The 23,502-nt window shown below is 52.4% G+C and overlaps 10 protein-coding genes across 10 annotated transcripts; 9 read left to right on the top strand and 1 right to left on the bottom strand.

The window, feature by feature from the left end:
* Window positions 1-514: 514 nt before the first annotated feature.
* J4E78_007478 (uncharacterized protein) lies at window positions 515-3,526 on the top strand (the record flags this gene model as incomplete). Its single annotated transcript, XM_049368084.1, has 5 exons — window positions 515-1,246; window positions 1,300-1,732; window positions 2,272-2,279; window positions 2,368-2,933; window positions 3,475-3,526. 5 exons carry the CDS (start codon window positions 515-517, stop codon window positions 3,524-3,526), a joined length of 1,791 nt encoding a protein of 596 aa, XP_049220405.1.
* Window positions 3,527-5,832: 2,306 nt separating this feature from the next.
* Window positions 5,833-7,335, bottom strand: J4E78_007477 (uncharacterized protein; the record flags this gene model as incomplete). The annotated part of the gene is made up of 2 exons (XM_049368083.1): window positions 5,833-6,772; window positions 7,328-7,335. 2 exons carry the CDS (start codon window positions 7,333-7,335, stop codon window positions 5,833-5,835), a joined length of 948 nt encoding a protein of 315 aa, XP_049220404.1.
* Window positions 7,336-9,958: 2,623 nt separating this feature from the next.
* Window positions 9,959-11,267, top strand: J4E78_007476 (uncharacterized protein; the record flags this gene model as incomplete). The annotated part of the gene is made up of 3 exons (XM_049368082.1): window positions 9,959-9,993; window positions 10,043-11,000; window positions 11,055-11,267. The coding sequence occupies 3 exons, from the start codon at window positions 9,959-9,961 to the stop codon at window positions 11,265-11,267; spliced, it is 1,206 nt and encodes a 401-aa protein (XP_049220403.1).
* A 289-nt stretch (window positions 11,268-11,556) lies between these two features.
* J4E78_007475 (uncharacterized protein) lies at window positions 11,557-12,791 on the top strand (the record flags this gene model as incomplete). The annotated part of the gene is made up of 3 exons (XM_049368081.1): window positions 11,557-11,588; window positions 11,637-12,573; window positions 12,627-12,791. The coding sequence occupies 3 exons, from the start codon at window positions 11,557-11,559 to the stop codon at window positions 12,789-12,791; spliced, it is 1,134 nt and encodes a 377-aa protein (XP_049220402.1).
* Window positions 12,792-13,363: 572 nt separating this feature from the next.
* J4E78_007474 (uncharacterized protein) lies at window positions 13,364-14,332 on the top strand (the record flags this gene model as incomplete). The annotated part of the gene is made up of 2 exons (XM_049368080.1): window positions 13,364-13,422; window positions 13,471-14,332. 2 exons carry the CDS (start codon window positions 13,364-13,366, stop codon window positions 14,330-14,332), a joined length of 921 nt encoding a protein of 306 aa, XP_049220401.1.
* Window positions 14,333-14,787: 455 nt separating this feature from the next.
* Window positions 14,788-15,633, top strand: J4E78_007473 (uncharacterized protein; the record flags this gene model as incomplete). Its single annotated transcript, XM_049368079.1, has 2 exons — window positions 14,788-14,794; window positions 14,819-15,633. The coding sequence occupies 2 exons, from the start codon at window positions 14,788-14,790 to the stop codon at window positions 15,631-15,633; spliced, it is 822 nt and encodes a 273-aa protein (XP_049220400.1).
* A 218-nt stretch (window positions 15,634-15,851) lies between these two features.
* J4E78_007472 (uncharacterized protein) lies at window positions 15,852-16,939 on the top strand (the record flags this gene model as incomplete). The annotated part of the gene is made up of 2 exons (XM_049368078.1): window positions 15,852-15,972; window positions 16,026-16,939. The coding sequence occupies 2 exons, from the start codon at window positions 15,852-15,854 to the stop codon at window positions 16,937-16,939; spliced, it is 1,035 nt and encodes a 344-aa protein (XP_049220399.1).
* Window positions 16,940-17,789: 850 nt separating this feature from the next.
* On the top strand, window positions 17,790-19,579 carry J4E78_007471 (uncharacterized protein; the record flags this gene model as incomplete). Its single annotated transcript, XM_049368077.1, has 3 exons — window positions 17,790-17,966; window positions 18,040-18,161; window positions 18,211-19,579. The coding sequence occupies 3 exons, from the start codon at window positions 17,790-17,792 to the stop codon at window positions 19,577-19,579; spliced, it is 1,668 nt and encodes a 555-aa protein (XP_049220398.1).
* Window positions 19,580-20,181: 602 nt separating this feature from the next.
* Window positions 20,182-21,011, top strand: J4E78_007470 (uncharacterized protein; the record flags this gene model as incomplete). The annotated part of the gene is made up of 3 exons (XM_049368076.1): window positions 20,182-20,187; window positions 20,506-20,901; window positions 20,973-21,011. The coding sequence occupies 3 exons, from the start codon at window positions 20,182-20,184 to the stop codon at window positions 21,009-21,011; spliced, it is 441 nt and encodes a 146-aa protein (XP_049220397.1).
* A 1,823-nt stretch (window positions 21,012-22,834) lies between these two features.
* MSRB5 (Peptide methionine sulfoxide reductase B5) lies at window positions 22,835-23,502 on the top strand (the record flags this gene model as incomplete). The annotated part of the gene is made up of 2 exons (XM_049368075.1): window positions 22,835-23,093; window positions 23,147-23,502. The coding sequence occupies 2 exons, from the start codon at window positions 22,835-22,837 to the stop codon at window positions 23,500-23,502; spliced, it is 615 nt and encodes a 204-aa protein (XP_049220396.1).

Here is a 23,502-nt window from a genome sequence, read left to right as displayed (position 1 = left end):
TGTGTAATGCAAGCCTAATCTTGCCTGAAGCGTCGATTGCCCGGTCGTGGAAATAACCAGGTTTGTGTGTCTTGGTCTTGTCGAAGATCACGGCGAAAAAAGTAGATTGCCACAGGGTGTACGATTGCGGAGAGGGCGGGCAATCGAGTGCGCAAAAAGCTTGATCAGCTAGGTGACCGCGGAATAAGTAGGGCTCCGCTCCGTCGTTCTATTCACTAAGTAACACCAGTATTTTATTTACATCTCAGGCATCTCTCTTTCCTGAAACAGTATAGCGCCACATGGCCAGAGCGGCTTTGACTCCTTGCGATGCCCTCCGTATATACAGACTATCAGCGCTACGCTGCGGAGAAAGAATACGCAACCCCCCTACCGCAGGAGCGCGAGTTCCACGACCGTGTAATCCAAATCTACGACACCCTGCGTGGTCGCCACAGTAACTCGCCCTTCGGCCCAACTTCCTTTCCAGACAGGCGCCTCTGCGCTGGTCTATTGGCAGTCAACAGCGCTCACAATGTTGTCTACACAAGAGGTCTCCGAACGAACCGGCCCGCCTCGGCGAAGAGAATCCGAGGAACGACGATGGAACGACCACACCCCTGTCGACAAAGATGAATACGTGAAAGGCATGATTGTGAACTTCCCTGATGTGGTTCTTTGCGAAGCGAATGACCCCAATGCTGTCCAGACGCAGTTTGGCTGGTTTTGTTTCAAGACGAGATACGGTATCGTCATCGACAACACCACCGAACTTGAGGTCCTAAAGCTCGGCACTTCCGGAGGACGCGGACCATTATTGAAGCCCATACAAGTCCGCGTGAATTGCTTCGGTCTCAAGAAAGCAGAAGATGCAGAATACTACTGCTGGGACGAAGAGCTGGGCAGAAAGGTCGCGTGCACCCCAGAAAAAGGCGTCTATGACATAGAAGTAGGTTGCCCATACCAACCCAAGACGGGCGCCTTTGGAAATGTCTTAGACGTTATTCCCCTCCCACATGACTCTCGTATCGAAGTGTGCGGAGAGATCGGGGAAGACGTCCTCAACGCGATTCTTAAGAAGCGCAATCGAAGACTTCTACAGAAACAAAGCACGAGCACCCCCAAAGACATGTGGATTGAGGAATTGGAGGCACGACTAGACAAGGACAAGCACAGTCACCAAGATATAGACGACAAGGTCCGCCCAGAGAAGACGAAGCAGGATCAGCAGCTCAGTCAAAATAGCCAACAGGGTGCTCAGCTCCATGTATGTCTTCGAATGTTAGGTAGTTCTCGAGGTCAAAGCTGACAGTGTTACAGGACCAAGGCCTACAAGGACGAGGTGTCAATGGAGGCTCCCGACGCCGAGCCCCCGACAGTGACACTACAATGAGGACGGCCCCTACCAAGCGCGCAAAGACCGATATCAGCATGCTCACACCCGCCCCCGCGATTCGAGACAGCAGCCAGGCCGGAGCAATCAACGGGCAGCGCAACAGTTCGCGATGGCGCGGCCCGTCTTACCAGCTTCCGCCTGACCGCGTTAACGGAGCTCGACGCTTTACAGGACCTGGTAGCAACGACGGTAGCAACCGCCCCCCGCAAAATGCTCCACGACAACCACGCCGAGGCAACTCACGCCCTAGTCGACGGTCCTCTGGGAGCCATGGTAACATCATTGAGGACCAGGCGCGAGCCAATGGACGTCCAGAGCCGGCCCCAGGCAATGATGATCGAAGCACCGAGACCCGGCGTAAGCGCAACAGTGGTACTGATAGTCGGTATGGTAATGATACCTAGAGAGCACGGATAAGGCCTACAGACTGTGTTGGTCTTCATGGTCCCGAGAAACACAAAGGTCGAAAGAAAGCGGAATTTTTTTCCTTACACCAAACTGGTATTCCTGGCTCTGGAGCTCTGAGAGATTCCATGCGATACCCATCCAAGGCGCTATATACCCATCAAATCTATGTCCACACGATCGCTAACCTGAGTTAAGTGTACTACCCGCTGATCTGATTTGACTCTAGTCCTCGGTGTCGTTCAAAGTCACTGCACTGCCATCTGCTCAACATGCTCCTGCAGCTACTAGCCTGATAAGGTCTAGCGCTTGCTTGGGCGCCTCACTGTTCATTGGTCAGACTCTCAACCGTGCAAGCCACAGACGTCTGCACAGCCCACGCAGTCAGCAACATGTTGGCACGCGCATCTTCCCCGCTTACATTCAATATGCTGTATTAATTCCTTATCGCGATCACCACAAACCTCACATAGTCCCCACGTCCTCCCAAGGCTTGATCGTACGCCGAGTCTACTTTGTCTGCTGCATGGTGCCCTAGTAGGTGATATGGGTGCTTGTCGCATACATGACACGTACTAACATGTTAGGTCGAGGCGCAAGGCAGCCGTGGAGCGAATATGTCTTCCGCAGCCAACTCGACGATTGCCGACTACGAATACCAGCCACTAGACCATGCGACACAGCAAATACGACTTGTCACGCTTCTGGATCCGCTGGAGAACGACGACGCTATACGTCTCGACATCGAAGTCTTCGAAATCTCGGAAGCCCCGCCATACACAGCCTTGTCATATGTTTGGGGTCGACCACCATCAAATCACGACGTCTACATCGCAAATGGAAGGCTTGAAATCCGCGAAAATCTGTTTCAGTTTCTCACGGAGTTCCGGAAATGCCGCGACAAGACGCCCTCAGATCGATATCTTTGGATTGATCAGCTGTGCATTGATCAGTTGAGTACTGCTGAGCGCAATCATCAGGTGCAGATGATGAGCGATATCTACAGCAAAGCTACGTCAGTTATTGCTTGGTTGGGCGACGGATCTGAGAAAGCCTGCGCGCCGCCCGAACTTCTCGCCGAACGCGGATGCGGTAAGTTCGATAACATGTACGATGCCGCATGTGCATGGAAGGATGTTGGAGAACAAGCAGCGTTGGCTTATATCCTTCACAATGAATACTTCGGAAGACTTTGGATTGTACAAGAGTTCATACTAGCGAGGCAGATCAGGGTCCTTGTGAAAGGCGTCTGGCTTGTGAATGACACACGTGGATGGGAGTGTCGATTTGAAACCCTCGATCACTATCTCCGGCGCTCCGTACCCAATACCCCGTATTATATTATGAGTAAGAGTTCGTTGCGAAGGACTGGCGGATTCGTATCTCTCGATATATGCATTGTACTGGGCGATTATATGTCTAATGCCTGCGTAGATCCGCTCGATAAAGTCTACGGCTTGCTCGGGTTGGTACGTTTGGATCAGAGTGTCACAGTCGATTATGAAAAGCCGACTGATCAACTCTATTTGGACCTGATGTTGATCGCGCTTCAAAGCCAATGTTTCGAGGAATTGGCAGAAGCAAGAGCCACATTTAAGAATGTCGACTTGGCGTTGACCCAAGCTGCTCACGCGTTGCACATCGCATGGGCCGATCAGTTCAACTTTGATTGCCACTTTCCTAAAGTATGGCAGAGTGACAGACTTGGACGTTTTCGTGGTCATGCTTGTCCGATCACCGCAGTAGGCATTGAAAAGGCTGCAATGACTGATAGTGAGGTAGATCAGTTTTGGTTTGACTTTCAAGGGACAAGGCATTTTATTGCTTGCACAGATGATACAACATGTTTGGCAGATGAGACGGAACAACTGTTGCAAGAAGACTGGGAAAAGTATGTTCCTCAAGCTAGAGCATGCATTGTACGTGTACGGACAGTTTGAAAAGGTGAGGCGGGCACATATTCGAAAGGCCATTGACGCTTCATAACGGGCTATAATCTATTTACGTGCCGATGGCGACCTGGATAGTGCGACACCCATAAGTAAGGTGTCAGGTCTACGCGTCAACATGCCAGCGACATTGCATCTTTTGCCGAACTTTGACCTAGACTTCCATTGTGCAATTTCGGAGCAGTGTGCTTGCGCTGTGATCATAATGTTTCGCTGGCCGCCTTTCTTTCACCGTAGTCAAAGCGGTTACATAACGTCCTCCGCCACTTTCCTCCTCATTATGCAACCTATTGACCGCCGCCTGCTAAAGAGCACCATCGATATACAGCGACCCAGCAACCCACGACAGCGCAGCTATACTAATAATCATGTCTCAACGACCCAACATCGAGCTTTCCGGTATCGCACCCCAACGCACAGGCGTCCCCGCCGACCACATCGACCCCAACCACCCCTACTTCCCTCACGACGACGAAGCCCAACTTCCGCCTCGCCCATTCTACAAACGACATTCATTTTTCACTAAGAAAAGATTCCTCATCCCCACCTGCGCGATACTCATCATAGCCCTCCTCATCGCCGCCCTACTCGGCGGCATCAAAATTGGCCTATCAAGATGTCCTCACGAGCCACCTCCAGTTTACCAAACGACTACTGTTACATCCACACCAGTCCACACAACGCAAGACCCAACGACTATGACAACAACGGTCGGTGCGACGCCTACGAAGACGGTACCGTTTGAGGCGCCAGTCCGACAGACGCCGGTGAAGCCTGTGGAAAGTATATGCAGTGAGAAGGGTAGCTGGCCGTCTGTAGAGGAGTGCAGGGGGAATTGCTTCGCAGATGGGAAGTTCGAGCGGGCGATGTGTGTACCATGGACGGGAGGATTTACGTGTAGGCTCTGTTCGTCTGCGCATGCGTAGGCTTTGGACTTTAGTTAAGAAGGAGCAGAGTTGACGGTGTGTTAGTAATACTGGATATTTAGCTATGAAATCGAGCATTTTTTGGGAATGTTGATCTTCAACACGAGTAGCACGAATCATGACTAGAACGTCTCATATGTAGCGATCTATACCTCGGTGATGTCAGTACACATGCTGCAGTGTTTGCAGCGCGGTTATCGGTGTCTTGCCTTCTTTGTAATGTATTTCGGCACTGTGTAACTACAGTCTTTGGGCGTAGTCACTATACGACTCATCGCTGGCTCAGCGTACCCTTCGCAAGACCAGCATCTGTACTTCACTAATCACAACTATCGTACCACAAAGCCTCATTACTAGCTCAAACTCGCAAACCCAGAGTTTTATCAGTGGTATCATGTCCAGCATGCAAAGCCACGACGAAAAGATCAGCCTTCCAGGTACTGGTGGCTTCACCCACCCGTCAACTCCACCTCAACTTTACGCTTCAACAAGAGACTCATGGGAGGAGGCTAGCAATAGTGCCTCTGATGAAGATCGCGCGATGCCCCTTCCAAGTCCAACGATACCCGCAACCCAAGCCAAAGCCCCAACATCTTTCCCCAAGCACCTCCCATACCGCCTCCCACCGCCGCCTCCATGGAAACGTCTGTGGCTTAGCGATACTTTTCGCGTCGCTATGACCTTATCCTGCTTCCTCGTCATCTTAGCTGGTACAGCCACAGGCGCAGCTTTTCTCATAATCTTCTTGCAGAAGGGAAGCTTTCACCCAAAGGCTGGTGATAGTATGGTGCGCTCTACAAGAACGATACAGGTTACTGTGACTACCGTCATTAGCGAACGAATGAAAGATACTGGGACAGCAATGATGACGACGTTGCAGACAACACACGCTCCCGTGAATACTGGAGTTGGTGGACTCGGGAAAGAGATGGGTCCTGTTACGACGACGATGATTTAGAAGGAGTGGAAGTGGGTTATCCTAAGAGGGTCACCGGTAGGACCTAGCCTGTGGACACGTTGTGTTGATGGAATTACCGGATACAATACAGAGGACATCGAGTTGCTTTGCGCTGTCGTGTGGAAACATGTATTTGCGATACAAAAACTGTTTCACCGGCTAAATAAATATCCGCAACGATCGTACACACCCCGTCATGATGGCCTGAAGCCTCCCAACTCACCCATCCCGAGGCGGAAATCGTGAATCCCAGCGCTCTCCGTATGTTCCAAAGAGATATCTTAGACGCCTCTCAAAGCCTTCAACCGTGAACGTAGCATTACCTGGCGTCATGACGTACCTCCAGGGACCTTCATGCATGACCGAGAAGGTGTCACCGCTATCGTTCCTGACCTGTGAAGCGGAATAAGCCGGGTTGACGACGACATAGATGTGGATACCGAGCTTGCGAAGGCGTCGAAGTAGCTTGAAGAGAACACGCAGAACGCGTCGCACTTTGCGGATGGTCTGAGCCTTCGTACCGTGACCCGTCTCGACGATAAAGAAAACCTTGGCGCCTTTGCTGAGTCTGCACAGTTCTTCGAGGCGAGTGAGAACAACCTCACGGTTTTTCAAATGGTGCTCTGTCACCAGCAAGCTCAACCGTCCTATTTTGGAAGTAAGATCGAGGGCACCGCGCTCGTCGACTGCGTAGTGCTCGAAGACCTTGCCCAGTAGCTCGTATCGAGCGCGAAAATCGAAACGGGCGTCTTGATTTATCAGCTCACGTATGATATCCACGTGCAGTCCGATGCCGGTGCATTCCTCCTCGAAAGCGTGTCGTAGAGTCGAGAGGCCATTGACAAAAGAGATCTTGCTATCCTTGCTGGAGAGGAAAGTGACAGAGCTTTCGGTCAAAAGATGCCGAGCAATAATGTCGCGTAGTTCCTGGGGTAGTCGTTGATGGACAGCTTCGCAAAAAGGGCGACAGAGAGCCTTGGCCTGAGCCTCTATCTGATCGGTGAAGCTCGTCCGTGCCAGGCGTAGATCTCCTCTCGCCCTCCTCAGCGCTTGCTTCTCTCGGATGAGCCTCGCTTTGGGGTTCGCTCTCTTCATCTGGTCAAGTCTGTCCGCCTTGTCATGGAAGGTTTCGCTAAGACTAGCGATCGTGTTGAGCGTCCTGTCAACATGTCAGCCTTGTGCACGTGGTGAGCAGAAGCAAGCCTACCTTTTGACCTCAATACGCCAATTGCTGGAGCTCACGACCCCGGTAGTGGTCATGACGGCGTTTTGTACGGGGGTGCTGGTGGAAGCCTTGCTCATCGGTCGAATGAGAGGGAAGGGTCAGTGGATGTCCCGGTGATGCACACAAAGTCGCGATAGATTCAGTATGTGACAGGACGAGGTTCTTGGTGGTGGCTTAACGAGATAGAAGTGATAGCTGCGGTTGTAAGGCAGTGTGACAAAGTTTGGTGGTTGTTGCTGATTGCGCACTAGATAGCACAAACGGACGCCGAGGCAGTCACAGCCTGGCCACCACGTGGATGACGCGTGACGAGAGATACGGTTCAGCCAAGCACAAAATCAACGGCGAGCATTACAATCTGTAAGCCTTCACCGTTGATGGCCTCCAATGCGTGTCAGCTGGGAGCCAAAGGATTGTAAAGGGTTGGGCACTCACCGCCAAGCCATGCCTGTGACGTCCACAGGCATGCAGTTTGTTACCTGCTCCAACGCATCCATCTCTTCTAGACGATACTGAAATTCGTCTACCAAGCCGCGGTAATCTCCGAAACCAGCAAGGCTGGCACCGACAACGTAGCCAACCTTTCTCAACCGGCACAGACACTCAATCATGGGGGCAGTACCCTCCAAGAGGAGAGTATCTTGACCATCATCGGGCATCGCCGAGGTATCCAAATACTCAAGAAGAATGAGTATCGATGCACCGGTTCGCAACTGAAACAGTAGCTCGAGATCTCGAATTTGTTCTTCCCAGCTTCGAGGAGAATACATCTGATAGAGTATACTACCAGGACGGTCTTTCTTCGGGTCGAACGCTAAAAAATCTGGAGATACGACGATACAGATCTTCGTAATCAGCTTATAACGCGGGGAGTGTATACAAGGGGCGTCCTCGTTAAGGAATCGCCTCAGATCCACTCTGAGGCGCCACTGTATATTCAAAGTGTTTGTGCGGTACCAGATAGCCATCATTCTCGCCAGCATGGTCCTTCCGACATACTCGACGTTCCAGTAATGCGCGGCTGGTTGATGGTCTCCATAAGCATATATGGGCTCGCAAGTTCCACCCGCTGCGACGCCCCTGCGACTGTGGCCTATGACGCGTTCGATGATCATGTCACACAACTCTGGGGGCAGCGAAATGAGGATCTTTTGGCACATGTACCTGCAAGACGCTTGTCCATATCTATCGAAGGTCTTCATCTCTTTCATGGCTTTTCTGGCGGCCTCATTCTGTCCATAGCTATTAAAGGTTTTCATCTCTTCCATGGCTCTTCTGGTCGCCTCATTTTCTCCAGAGGTATATCGCGATTTAATACGCTGACGGGCCCTGATAATTTGCGTCAATGCTAGTCCGGATGGATGAGGGTTGTCTGGACTTACGCAACAGCCTGTTGATACAGCTTCAACACTTCTTTGGCAGTTGTTTCTTGACGCATGGTCCTATCTTTCCTTGGTGATGATTTGTTTGGAGTGCGAAAAGATGGCACGCAAGGACGATTTGGCATCGTGTGGGGCTAGGCAGCAGCGCGGGTATCTAGATAGCGTCTTGGCACTGTAGCACGCATCCGCGGGGCGTAGATGTCATCCCAATTAGATCATGACAGTTGCAGCGTGAAGTGGTAGGTGCTGTGCGTCTCCTGTTGATTGTCAGCCGAGAGTTTACCGCCATGTTCAGCCGGACACTTACAGCCACACCAGATTCGAGCCATGTCCACTGAAGAAGCAACTTCGCGTACCATTGGTCGACTTTTCCGAAACCGAGTCATAGAGTGAGCCGTTGTTCGGCCATGTTGACGATAGCATGATGCCGGTGGAAAGGCCGTATCCAGCAGCCGCCAACCGTGACAGTAAGTCAGCTATAGTGGCGGTAAACTCACGCAATACCTTTCTTTCCTGATATGCATATCGATCTGGTGTCCTTGCGAGCATGGTGTAGCTATGGGGTACAATGACATAGACATGGATGGAAGCGCCTTCCTTCAACAAGAACAGGTGCTCCAGTCGTTCTAGCATGCGTGTACGGGATGCGGAGTCCCTCACCACCCCTCCTCCCGATGGTTGCATGTGAGTCCCCACATCTCTGAGGTCGAAGGCGATACTGATCTTTGTGACAAGCAGCTGGCGGGTTGTGTCCAAGGGTGCTGGTTGAGACGAAAGGAAGCGTTCGAGATAACCCAGATCCTGTCCAATGTGAAAACGAACCAAGCGATACCAGACTTCGAGTATCTCTTTCGAAGTCGCGTCGCCAACTTTCTCGGCTTGCCAGTAGCGAGGGCCCGATTTGGAGGAAGTTGGCTCGCTTGTCGGCAATGCAGCAACGTCGCGTACTACTGAAGACAAGACATACTCGTAGATCATGTCTCTAAGTTCCCTTGGTAGTGTCGCAATTACGTTGTCGCAGAGTTCCCGACATGCAAACTCGTGATTGGTGTCCATGGCCTTTGTGGCGGAGCGTCCGGACTTTTCCATTTCGTGTTGTGAGATCCTTACAGCAGTGGCGAAGCAGCCAAGATGAATTGCAGGCGCGCCTTTCGAGGCGAAAGTAGGATAGAGCGTCAAGATTACCAAAAGTACCGGTCGCGATGAGAGAGCCGGGAGGCGGAAGGTCAGGGGCGCAGAGCGGGGTTATGTATGTAGCACCTGCGCCTCGGCGCAGGCATATTCACGACAGGCTGCATGGGTACCTATTGTTCTGCTTTCGTTTGTTTTGATCCACATCCAATCCATCAAAATCATGTGTCGTTCAGGCTGGCGACTGTGGTTTCATTTCGGGGCAGCTTGGAGACCGATGTGATGCGGAGGCTACCTAGGAAGCTAGGTAGCGTGGAAGCTAACCAGGTCTGGGCAAACCTCACGCGTGATCACGCGCTTCTCGGCGCGTCGTCCCCCGCAGCTGTTCCAGGCCACCTGGTTGACACCCCAAAACGTCGGTCGGCTTTCCAAAGTTGCTATCGTCGATTGCCATGTGACTTCGCGTGACGTGGGGTTCAGCTAGCGGATCCCAACGCGACTCTTCGCTCCGTGCAACAAGACAGACCGTGTCGACTGAGCAGCACCTCCACAGCTTCCTCCTCCACCACCACTCCGAGAGCCACACCCTCTCGCGCAAGACGCAGACATGCCGAACACCAAGAAGGTATCTGATGGCGAGACGTAAGTGGAAGCCCTTCCAAGTGTTGGAAATGTTTTGACGCATTTGTAGTCTCGAGCAACGCCTGAGCCATTACCTTCGAGCGAAGCAGAACCGCACACAACACCTGTTGGCAGATGACCAGCGTATACGAGACAGAATCAACGATATTCAGGCCGAGAAGATGTTACTCGAGGATGAATGTATGCTGCTCGAGGATCGGCTTGAAAGTAATCTGTATCAACGTCTCGAAGATCGCGAGGGAGAGCCACTTCTGCAGGAGCTGATGGCAGTGGAGCAAAGCAAATGTCGTCCGGTATGCGAAGCTATGCAGCTGAAACTACCACGCGAAATTCGCGACATGATCTATGAGCAAGTTGTGGGCCCCCCAGCCTGGCACAACGGCCAACATACTGTACCTGTGGTAGCATCGAAGGATCTCGGTGTCTCGGACGCATTCAAGCTTGTCAGCAACAGCATCGGTCTGTTGGCCAGCGGCGGATATGACCATTTTGGCGAGGCCACACGGCAAGAGTTGGCGGAGTACTGGTACACAAGGAGTACATTCGACTTCGGCACAGACTTGCATCTCATCAAACCCTTCCTCAACGGTGTTGCTGTCGGTACTAGTTGCAAAGCTCTTGAGATAGTCCGCCAGCTGGAGACTACAATCGACTGCAACGACGAGTTCGAGCCGGAAACCGAGCGACTTCTGACCCGTGATCTGGCGGATCTTACACTACGGATCCAGCCAGCACGGTTACGAATTTACCTACGCGACATCCAGGGCGTTGTGCGCTATAATGACGACCGGCTCCTGATCTTACTACACAATGTCAGGCAACTTCTTCCGGACCTTCCTGGTTGGACGATCGAATTCGTTGTGCACATGGTCACGAATGACTGTCGATTATCGCGAGGATGGCAAGGATATGCATTCGAAGATATCATACCAGGGCATCACGTCAACCTGATGATACCTGGGAATACAGCTATGTCACTCGATGAGTGGTCGGACAAGTTCAGACGAGTAGGTGATGATCTTACCGTGGCATCACTATGCAAGCTGACTTAAGAAACGCAGCTTCGGAAAGAGCTTGAACAGTACTACGACGATACACTGCACGAAGCAGACGACGAAGACGAAGAAGACGATGAGGAATCGGAAGAAGACGGTACTGATGACGAGCGCGATGAATACCTGCCTCTTGATAGAGATGAGCTTCATGAAATCGAGAAAGAGTTGGGCGGGTGTCAGGAGGATACGATTATATGGCGGGCCATGGGTGCCCGATGATTTGTGGGCTCCGCTATCCAATGGGTGACAGGTCTCCATAGTCGCCAAGGGAAGATTACGAGCTACCTTTACTTGAGATCAAGGGCCTCACGACCTCATCTTTTACCTTCAATCACTTGGAGACGGACTCACTTGCTAGTGGCCTTATCCTCGCCGCGCGGCTACCGACTGTCCCTTAATCGTCGGTCTACTATTTAGTCTGTCTCTTGGGCCGACTCTCCTTCTACTCTTCACCAACCCACATTCTGAATCACCTACCAAGATGGCCACTTCAGGAACAACTCCAAACATGAGTGAGCAGCTACGCGTGAAGTGCAACGAGTAAGTCGTGTTCACTGCTCCTTAGCCATCGCTGATCTTAGTTTGCAGGGCGCTGAAGCAAGAACGCAAGACCGAGCTTCAGCTGGCGGCTGCGAAGACCAAGGTCAAGAAACTGCGACGCCGCTGCAAAAAGCTGCAAGAGACCTCTGATGACGACAAAACCGAGACGGCCGACGCGTTCCTGGCCTTTGCAAAGAACGACTGCCTAGAGTTCTGCACCCAAGTCCACAAGACATTCCCTCGCGAAATTCGAGACACCATCTACGGCTACATCACTGGTTTCAAGGATGTCAGCATCGAGTGTGACGAACACGGAAACCTTGAGCATTTCGACTTCTTCTTGGCGTGGGGTCAAGAGCTTTGTCTTGATCCTGCGTATGATGGGGCAGATCACTGGTGGAAGCCCGAATACGTCGGCCCAGCGATGGTCCGCGAACTGGGTGAAAACTTCTATCGCACCTCTAGCTTTGCGTTCCAGGGAGATCTCGCAGCCGTCGGCCCATTTCGAGCGACAGACGTATGGGACTTTGGCTTTTCGCCAGTCGAGTTTGTCTCCAAGGTGGATGTCAATATCCGCTGCGACGATTACAAGTTCGAGCTTATCGATCGCCCGAACATCAACGTCCGGGGCAACCACAATACTCTTCAAGCGTCTTCAAAGGTTCGCAAGAACAAGAACGTAGGCACCAAAAACACTCAGAAACATCTTCTCGTAAAGCTAGAGTCGCTCTTCGGCTTCAAACATGGCACAGCGCTTACCATCAGGCTCTCATCACGTCAAGGCACAAAACATACTCCGCTTGAGCAACAAGAGTGGATGTCGCATAACGTAGTTCCTGTTATCCTACCCGTTCTCCAACGGCTGAAAGATGCGGGTTCCCGGGTCCGTATAGTGCTCACAGCCAGTCGAGCTAGATCACACGCCACATTCACTTCGGAGTGGGGTCAGACTTCCCTCGAGAGTATCACTAAAGATTTCTGGGGGGTACGTTTGAGGTGCTTACTGCGAGCTGGTTTTCGATGAGCTAATCTTTACAGTATGTCGACGTTGAACAGAAGCGCATCACACAAACTGAGCTTGATGCTGAACCCTTCGAGGATTCTGATGATGGCGGTGTCTTTGAAAGCAACGCCGCCGACGCCTGGGCAATGAACGCCCCCGACGCCTGGGGTGGGATATCTTGGGCTAATGCTCCATCCTGAGTATCCAATGATTGTCCATCCTGGAGATGGAATGACGACCTTACAGATGAGCGACATCGATGATGCCGATTCCCAAAAGCGCATACCAACATCTCTGCTTTGACTCTTCTAGAGATCCCAGTGGTAATCCCTTTCATTTATGCGAGCGGTCACATTCTTTTCGATTCAATCATTTCCTATAGCGAAGACAAGGTTGCATAGTTGCTCTCTGCGAACTTAGCGGCCAGGCCGTGATGAGACAGTCTTTTGGCATTCTCATCTCCTCTAAAAGCTTTATAGTTACTTTGGTTCAACTCCGGTATCTAGACAGATCAGAAAACACTTCACTCAAAGTAAGCCTGCGCTCGTCGAAGACCAAGTGAAAGTAACATTACCCACCATTACGCCGCAGTTCCATTCTCAGTCGCGAGGCAAACGCACGGCCGGTTCTCCCACTCCTTTCCTCGCCTACAAATTGGGGTGCATCCTCGGCATCGGTCGCCTGGTCTCACTACACGGTTCTACACCCCGCTTCAACCACTACTTCAGCTTGCCAAATAGTAAACATTACAATCCACCTTACTCGTACCAAAATGACAGCCCTATTACGGCCAGAAGAACAGGAGAAGCAGCTCCGCGACAAGTGCTACAAGTAAGTCCCGCACGAACATCGCGACATATAGCTACTGACATAAATTAGGCAACTCCGCACAGAGGTCAAGCTCAAACAATGGTGGATCAAGGAGAGTGCGCAACACGAGGCTCGTAAAGCCCAGCTGCAAGCACAGAAAGATAACACCATCAACGAACTGAACAAGTACGCTCAGGTCACTTGCCGTAGCCTCTGCGACAAGATCTTCGAAGTCTGTCCACGCGAAATACGCGATTACATCTACGCGTACCTCCTTCCCGACTCCCCAGTCGTCCTAGAGCATTGCGACCATCGCGATTGCGATAGCAAGCCCTGCGCCAAGGGAAGCGAAACACTGTATTACTTCGTTGAACCCCACAGTCATCTCTTCAAAACCGCATACGTCATTCCAGAATTCTCCGTAGAGCTGCTCGAAAAGTACTATCGCACGTCCACGTTCGACCTACGAGACCAATTTGCAAGGCTAGGCGCCTTCCGGAGCCTGGATAGAGGAAACCTTGGTGTCATACCAGCCAACTACATCCTCAACGTTTCCTTGTTCATACAATGCGACAAGTACGACTTCGACGGGGTAACGGCACCGTTGACCATTCCGTACGGGAGACATCCGCTCAAACCCCGGCGAGCGCTGCTCGCAGACCTCGAAGCACTATTCGGTTTCAAGGCTGGCACTAAGGTCGATTTACACCTCCTCGTAAACCGTGACTGGTTGTCGAATGCGCACGACGCTGAATACTGGGAGTGCGACACCGTCATTCCAGTTATCCTGCCGACGCTGCGTAGGCTAGCTGCTGCTGGTACAAAGGTCATGTTGTGTTTTGATAAGCTTGGGTGGGGGGTGACTATTGATCATGGAGACGTCACGATGGAGGAGATCAAGAGCGGTTTGTCGAAGAGGATTGGCAAATGAGCCAGTTTTAACAGTTCCTTATGTTGAAGCTGGCAGAAGCTGCTGGCAATGCTAGACGATGAGGCTGTCTGCTCCTTGCTTCTTTCCTCCCCGTCCCAACGGGTGTGTTTTGCCCTCGAATATATGGGTAGAGTTTTCGAGGACCTGATGGCTGGCGTAAGCGGAGTATGCTGTCGATCGCAAGTTATGCAGGGTCCAGACTGCAGACGCAGGGCGTGAGTACCTGAATAAGCGATCAGCAGCACCCTGATAGACAATAGTACAACTTCTTGGGATGCGAACATAAACTCATCGTGAACCTTTTCCATCTTAAGCGAACAACAGATTATGTGCATCGTAATGTACGAGCTTTCAAAGACAGATGAGATTGGTGGTGTGGGTGCTTGTACATGCATGCACCTTCGGAAGCGTGCTTTGAGGTATGTTAGCGAGCTCATGAATGCGCATCTTGCACGATGTCTTGTCAGACTAACATCAATGATAGAGCACTCTCCGAAGAAAACATACGCAAAGCGCGTGTCGCGAAGCTCCAAGAGGAGCTTGCAAGCCTGGAGAAAGATCTCGCCAACACGACACCAACAACAAGAGACGCAGTCGAACAAGTCGCTCGGACGGAATGCCAGCAGCTTACTAACAACATCATGACCAAACTACCTCGTGAGATCCGCGACATGATTTACTTCCACCTCAGCACACGAGACCGCGAGCTCATCGAGCGCGAACACTTCCGGACGACCCTGGATCCGATAACGAGGCTCTACTCGTACGACTTCAACAGATGGAAAGCACAACACTTCCCCGCGCACTACTGGAACACAGATTATGTTGGCCAAGCTTTTTACCGTGAACTCGTGGAAAACTACTACCGAACAAGTACCTTTCTCTTCGGCGACGATCCAGGAGTAATGAAGCGTTTCCTCACCACCGACGAGATGAAACTAGGGATTCCCCCAAAAGCACTAGTCTCCAGCGTCGAGATCGGCCTGAATGCCGTCTCGCATGACCGCGGTTCGTTCCGCGCTTACATGTTCGGTATACCCAAGTCACCGGAGCGAATGCGTGAGGCTCTCGATGGCATCTTCGAACTGAAGCCTGGCGCTAAGATAGTGATTCGTTTTGTGACGGAGGCGAAGACTAAGGAGGAGAGAGATGAGCATTGCAAGGGGGCGATGGCGATGCTGTTTGACGACGCGCAGGTGGAGAAGATGAAGATGTATAAGGTTAAGTTTGTGGTGGATGAGGGGCAGGTTTGGGATTTGGCGGAGGCGATGAGGGAGGAGTGGATGGGTATTCATGGGTAATGTCTTGCTACGAATGAAGAACATCAATCTGAACATGCAATCACATGCTGAGGACGTGGAAATAATGGGCAGCATGTGAGGGAAAGCTGCCCAAAGAAGGCCGCTAGCGTGTAACTCCTGTCAGCTCCGATTGGCCGAAGCATACGCCATCAGGGCCCGGGGGAAGGAGCGGAGCACCCCGCCATGGCAGAAAATGTTATCGCGTCACCCCTCAGCGCATGTTTCCACGCGTCAAACACTTTCCAAACTTCTTTAAACCTCAATTCCAACCTCGCACTTCGTTTAGACGCGTCTCAATTCCATATCGCAAGATGGCTGGCGTTCCTAGCACCTACGATGGTGCGCACCTTCCGTCCCGTGCTCGTCTGGCCAATTGCTTACCCCGTATATAGCGCCCGTTCACATTGCCGTCATAGGCGGCACTGGTATCTCTTCTCTACCAGGCTTCACCCTCGCCGCGACTCTCGATGTCGACACACCATGGGGCAAACCATCATCACCCGTCTCCATCCTACAACACCCGTCGCCCTCGACCGGCAAGCCTATTCCCGTCGCCTTCATCTCCCGACACGGCCTTCACCACGAACTCGCGCCTCATGAGGTCAAGAACCAGGCTAACATAGCCGCGCTGCGACACATCGGTGTACGCACCATCATTGCCTTCTCCGCCGTTGGTTCTCTCCAAGAAGAAGTGCGACCGCGCGACTTTGTCATCCCCGACCAGATCATCGACCGTACAAAGGGCATCCGGCCATTCACCTTCTTCGAGGGTGGCATGGTTGGACATGTCGGCTTTGGCGACCCCTTCGATAAGCAGCTGTCCAAGATCGTCAGGCAGTGCGGACACGCGCTGGAAGGAGACGGCATCACACTTCACGAGAAGGGAGTCATCATCTGCATGGAGGGACCGCAATTCAGCACACGCGCAGAGTCGAACCTATACCGGTCGTGGGGTGGCAGCGTAATCAACATGTCTGCTCTGCCTGAAGCAAAGCTCGCGCGCGAGGCTGAGATCGGATACCAGATGATCTGCATGGCAACAGACTACGACTGCTGGAGGGGCGACGGCTCAGAGGACGTCAATGTGGAGATGGTCATGGCACACATGAAGGCAAATGCTGAGAACGCCAGGCGATTTGTTGGTGCGGTGCTGAACGAGCTTAGCAAGGAGGAGCACACGGAACAGGTGCTCGCTAAGCACCTCGACGGACAGATGAGATTCGCAGGCGCCATGACGAAGAAGGAGGGACGCGGATCAGAGGCCGAGAAGAAGCTTCAATGGCTCTTCCCTGGCTACTTCGACTGAACGCCACATACCACTTAACGCGCCATTGACAAAGGTGCATGACATTTGACTACGATATACTCCAACATTAGGAAAGCGGAAATACCTACCCCGATCAAGAATCTATGCATGCGCCCGACGGCAGACCAAGGTTCTGGAGGTAAGACGCAGCCAGAGGCGCCGATTACGGCAGGTCGATAGCAATGGTTACCCCAAAACTCCAAACAGAACTCCGTGTTTACATCATGGAAAATATGCATTAGTCGTATCGATAACTATCCGTCGCCAGCAGCCCGTTAGACATCCGCGGGCACATGTCAAGCTCGATCTCACGATTCTTTCCCTTAGCACCTTCCTTTCTCGTCCAAGATCTGCATTCCTACCTGCCGCAATCGCATCGACAGTTTCCCAGCCTACACAATGAACGCTCGAAATGTTTATATTATTGAGAAACGGCTGAGTGAGAAATCCGGGCTTACAGGGTGCTCGAATATTTTGTTCGGGTGACACCGGTGTATTGCGCTGATCAGGTACCAGGGTGTGGCGAGTCAATCAGATGAACAGTACCTGCATGCCAGCCGTTACCTCGCAACAACGGGCACAAATTGGAGGGTGACACCGCATATCTGCATTTCTTATCATGCAGATCGATACACTTCCAGGATCGGATTTGCATTTGCACCGCGGGGAAGACGCGCGCGCAGCATAATCCCGGTCAGACATGGGTGCACGGCGGCAGTCCTTCTCGGGTCACCACGGGAAGCATGACTATAAGACACATGATATCGTACACAGTAATGGAGCAGCTCTTGCTCGATACCGCATCCACTCGTCACTCTCCTACCGAACGGTAGCATTCGCAACCGTCATCATGGTTTCGGCGTGGTTTCTAACAAAGGTCTTTGTGGCTTTTGCGCCACTGACGACGATTGTGTACGCACAATACAACGTCACCACACCTCAATTGCCTCTATTGCTGGACGCTACCGCAGATGACTTGACTGCTGGACTTGAGGCTGGTGACTTTACGAGCTTGGACTTGGTCCAGGTAGGTTTCCGGTTTTCTTGCCAACATGTGTAGGCATGGATCTACCTTGGACAGCATCGCTGACATAATGTAGGCTTATGTGGGACGCATCATCGAAGTCAACAAGACTTTACATGCAGTATTGGAGATTAATCCAGATGCCTGGACGATTGCGAAAGAGTTGGACGAGGAGCGAGCTTGCGGAAAGCTTCGTGGGTGAGTTGCGCTGCAAGAAACTGCATGATCCTTCGCTAACTGAATGCAGCCCTCTCCATGGACTCCCGATTCTCATCAAGGACAATATCGCTACCGCTGACGAAATGAACAACACTGCTGGATCTTGGTCACTGATGGGTGCCAAAGTCCCACGTGATGCGACGGTCGCTGCGAAACTGAGAGAAGCTGGTGCTATCATCCTCGGCAAGGCCAATCTTTCACAATGGGCCAACTATCGTTCATCGAACTCTTCGAATGGATGGACTGCTCGGGGTGGGCAAACATACGGCGCGTATTACCCCGGTCAAGATCCGAGTGGCAGCAGTAGTGGTAGCGGTGTTGCTGCTAGTCTGGGTCTCGCTTTTGGAACGCTTGGCTCAGAGACCGATGGGTCCATCATCTCTCCCAGCCAGCTTAACAATGTTGTCGGCATCAAGCCTACTGTCGGACTTACAAGCAGAGCACTTGTCATCCCGATCTCTGAGCACCAAGACACCGTTGGGCCAATGGCCCGCACCGTCAAAGATGCAGCCTACATTCTCCAAGCCATCTCTGGACCTGACAATTACGATAACTACACATCTGCGATTCCTTGGGCGAGCAACGCAACTAACGCCACCAAGCCCGACTACGTTGCTGCATGCACTCTGGACGCGTTGGAAGGAAAGCGAATCGGGATACCGCGCAACGCCATCGGCACGCCCAGTCCCCAATCCGCGCCCATCTATGCTGCCTTCACAGCCGCTCTCGACGTCCTCCGCTCCGCCGGCGCAGTCGTTGTCGACAACACCAACTACACCGCTTGGGAACAGTATCTCGAATCCAACGCAGAAGGCATCGTTCTCGACGGCGACTTCGTCCCCAACCTAGCACACTACCTTGAGCAACTCACATACAACCCCAACGACGTCCACAGCCTAGAAGACGTCCGTAACTTCACTCAAAACTTCCCCCAGGAGGACTACCCCGACAGAGACACAGCAGACTTCGACAGCTCCATCGCGCAATCCCAAAACTTCTCAAACACCGACATAGAGTTCTGGGAAGCCTACCAAGAAGACCTGTACCTCGGTGGCGAAGGTGGTCTCCTCGGTGCACTATCTACATACAACCTTGACGCCGTCGTTGTTCCTTCGCGCTCTGCGTCTGGTATTTCCGCCATCATCGGTGGACCTATTGTCACTGTCCCGCTCGGTGCGCTGCCGCCCAACACAACGGTTGTCACGAACTCACGCGGTGATCTGAACGCTACGGCACCGAATATTCCGTTTGGGATTTCTTTTGCGGGTGCGCTGTGGAGTGAAGAGAGTCTGATTGGTTTTGCGTATGCGTTTGAGCAGAGGACTATGGTTAGGACGAAGGTTGTGCCGTATATTCAGCCGAGTATTGAGATTGAGAATGTGGTTGGTAGCTATTAGGTATGAGTTGGGGTGACAGGATTGGGGTTACATCGGCAATGTATGTTGATCGGTGCGTGGTGTAGGCTCCGGGACAAGGTTATACCATATAACCAGCGTCGTCGTGAGACGGGGGATGCAGTCGCTATCTATCAGGTCGGAGGCGGGGTGATAGGTATAAACTTGTGTTAGGTTTTTAGAGCGGTCGGGAGGATGTGTCTAAGGTCGGTGGATGGTTGCCACCGATTGTCCGATGGGAATTGTTGCGTCTTACATCATCGCAACCACTACGTGTTGTGATGGCAAACAAGATTGTTGAACATCTTGTTGTGGCTTATCCTCTGATCTGATTTCTATTCGTCCGATGATGCTGTTGTTCCATTAGCTGTATTGTAGGTGTAGGACTACATTCGCACCCTTCATATCGCCAGTCTCAAATTGATAGTCTATGAAGACTTTGGCGCTTTCCTTCTCGACGAGAATTTGCTGGACAGAGCTAGGGATGAAATGAACGTGCTTTTGGATGCCGCTTCAGCGTGGCTCTTTGCACAGTCTCGGCGTTAAGCGGACTTAGCTTATACTGGCTGACAAGATCGGGAGGGACGTGAGACTTTTGTGGCTTGATGTCAGTATGGTATACGACGTGAGGTTAGCGTCCTCCCGGAAGTGCTCGTGGCTTCATGTGTAGCTGGGTTGTTGACGTGGGTGGGATCAGATATAAAGATGGGCGGGAGACAGCAATTGCAAACCACAAAGCACCCATCAACCCCTTCTGCCAACTCAGTCAAAGCGATATCGCTCCCTCGCATCAATATAACTTTGGAAGCATCAAATTCGATCTGCAATGTCTTCCACAACCCAGCAACTAACGCACATCCACAAAGTCGCCCTCATCGGCGTACGCCCCTCCACATCCCATCCTCCATCCATTCCACTGACACCATCAGGGCACCGGCCAAGTCGGCTCCCACATCCTCACCCACCTCCTCGGCACGGGTAAACACCAAATCACAGCTCTAACTCGACATACCAGTACCGCCACCCTCCCCACCAACCCCAACCTCACCATCGTTAAGGTCGACTACGACGACAAGGCAGCCCTCACCTCCGCCCTCTCCAACCACGACTTCCTCATCATAACCCTCTCCGCACGCGCCCCACCGACTCTCCACTCCCGCATCGTGTCCTGCGCCGCGGCCGGTAAAATCCACTGGATCATGCCTAATTACTTCGGGTACGGCATCGGTGATCGCGCGCTCAGCGGGAAAGCTGAACTACCTGCCAACTTCGAGCGCTACATTGACGATGTGAAGAACACGCCAGGATTCGATTACACAGCGCTTGTATGTGGTTTCTGGTACGAATTCAGTCTCGCAATGGGGGAACCGTGGTTTGGCTTCCGGATCCGCGATAGGAGCGTGACGATGTATGGAGACGGGATGAAGAAGGTTAATGTGAGTACGTGGGAGGCTTGTGGGAGGGCGGTTGCGGGGTTGTTGTCTCTTCCGGTGCATCGTCAAGATGCCACCGATGGTGTGGCACTGCAGAAATGGAGGAACGAGGGTGTCTACATTTCCTCCTTCCTGATTTCCCAACGCGATATCCTGGATAGTTTACACCGGGTGCTCGGGAAGCGGGATGCGGATTGGACGATCAGATATGAGGATGTGGAGAAGAGGTTTGGGGATGGGATGAGGGAGTTGGGAGAGGGGAAGATGTTGGGGTTTGCGAAGGCGCTTTATGCGGGGGTTTGGAGGAGTGAGGGGGCTGATTATGAGAGCATGGTGGGTTTGGATAATGGGGCGTTGGGGATGGAGAGGGAGGATTTGGATGGGGCGACGAAGAGGGCGGTTGAGATGGCGATGGGGCCGATGGGGGATGTTGAGGGACAGTTCAAGTAGGGGATACGCGGGATATGGGGGTATGCCATTGAAGTTTAAGCAAGCACGCCAACCTAGGAAAAAGCTGAACAGCCTGGAGCCTACGTTGATGTTGGGTCACCTTCTTTGCAAGTTTTTGTCCTGATGTGGTTTGCAGACCTGTTTCTTCTATGTGGTGCAAGGGAAAGCGCGAGGATTACATCGCATATAGGAAGTTGTGTGGCTAAATTCTATGATGTTCAGGAAGGAGCGATGATGTACCATCGGCCATCATGGTTCCTGCTCTAATCATTCGACTTCTACCCCACCTACATCCTCTCGTTAGCATCTGCCTCCCCTCACTCATTTAAGACGACTTACCAAGATTGCTCCTAGTGGATACGCCTATCTCCAACGCCCACCCTTCTCTATTTTTCCCTCGCTTACAGGTGAACCAAAAACATTCCATTGCGTGGAGCTTCCGCGCATCTGCCATGCCGGTTCTTCGCCATTCTTGTCATACGATTTCCTCTCCTTCCAGTCCTTCCAGCGCTCGCGCAGCGATCTCTTCTCTTTAGTCTCCGGCTCAGGCTCGGGCTCTGCCATGAGGGCAGCGAGGGTTGATGCGGGAACGCCACTGCCTTTGTGACGCGACTGTGCGAGCGCAGAAGCAGTCTGGGGATTGACGGGTGCTCCAGTTGCGGTTCTGCCATATTGCGGCGGTGGCTTACGTGAAGGCTTGGGGCTGGAGGATATTGGTAGGTCTGGGTCTGGACTCGGTTTTGTGCTCGATGATGTTGGGGTCGATGCCGCAATCTCTTTCGCGTGCTCGCTTTCCTTGAAATCCATGTCGTGGGCGGCTCACACGTACAATGCCAGCGTGTTAAGATTATGAGTACGTCAACTGTTCGCAAAATACAGACACAGCAATCTGACGATGCGCATGTAGGCAGCACAGCGACCACGTTACATGTTACCTTCCAGCTGTAGCGAGTTGGAGTCAGCCTTGGCCCACATCTGCAGTCAGCATCGTATCATCGACGCATCCTGCCACCTGCCAGTGCCGAACACCCGAATGCGAAAGGAACATATGCGATGATAGGCCGTCATGGGCGCGCCGAGAACCCCGAGTCGCGGCAACAAGTCGACCCAGTAAGATCTCAGGCCTCAGAAGGTGTTAGATCTGACAACAGCCACGATAGGGGACTCTACCTAGGTAGGTATGAAGTCGCGATAGACACGATGTCGCAAGAAAGATGGTGTTGATGGTGCGCGACATTGATGACGCCATGTACTCGATTTGTCAAAGCTTCGGTGGCGGAAGCTCTCCGCCACCCCTCCGCATCATCTCCAATCCACCGAAGAACAATAACTCCACCAGAACAACGACCACCACCTTCCCGTAAAACGAATCCATATGCGCATCCCTTCCTTCCCCACATTCCTCCGCGCCTTCCACACGGTCACCAACACAACAAGCGCTTTTATCCGATCGAGTCCTACTAGCACGCTCGGTCGCACTATCTACAACACGCCACAGCGCGCTGTCATATACCGTTCGATGCCAAATATCCCCTTCTTGGGCGCCCTTTTCGGATCTTCTAGCAGTATGGCGGACAACTCGAACTACCCGGTCCAGAAGCCCGAGGGCGAGTGGCAAGCACAGCTATCGCCAGGTACAACAGCACCTGTCCCAACTACCAGCGCACGGTCACTAACACTACGATAGAGCAATTCCGCATCCTCCGTAAGAAAGGCACCGAAATGCCCGGCTCCAGCAAATTCGACAAGCACTACCCCGACGCCGGCGTCTACAAGTGCACCGGTTGCGAAGCGCCCCTCTACAAGGCAAACCACAAGTTCGACTCTGGCTGCGGGTGGCCCGCGTTCTGGGATGCTGTTCCTGGCGCGGTGGGACAGAAGCCTGACCCTGGTCTTGGCATGATGAGGACGGAGATTGTCTGCAATAACTGCGGGGGTCACTTGGGACATATCTTCAAGGGCGAGAGGTTCGGTAACCCTAAGGATGAGAGACACTGTGTGAACGGTGTGTCGATCAACTTCAGTCCTGATGACAAGAACTGA

The sequence above is a fragment of the Alternaria triticimaculans genome (assembly GCF_023758025.1).
Source record: "Alternaria triticimaculans strain BMP 0046 chromosome Unknown scaffold_11, whole genome shotgun sequence".
NCBI classification, from domain to species: Eukaryota; Fungi; Ascomycota; class Dothideomycetes; order Pleosporales; family Pleosporaceae; genus Alternaria; species Alternaria triticimaculans.
Note: the sequence above shows the minus strand (reverse complement) of the source record. Positions and strands in the feature narration are given on the sequence as shown.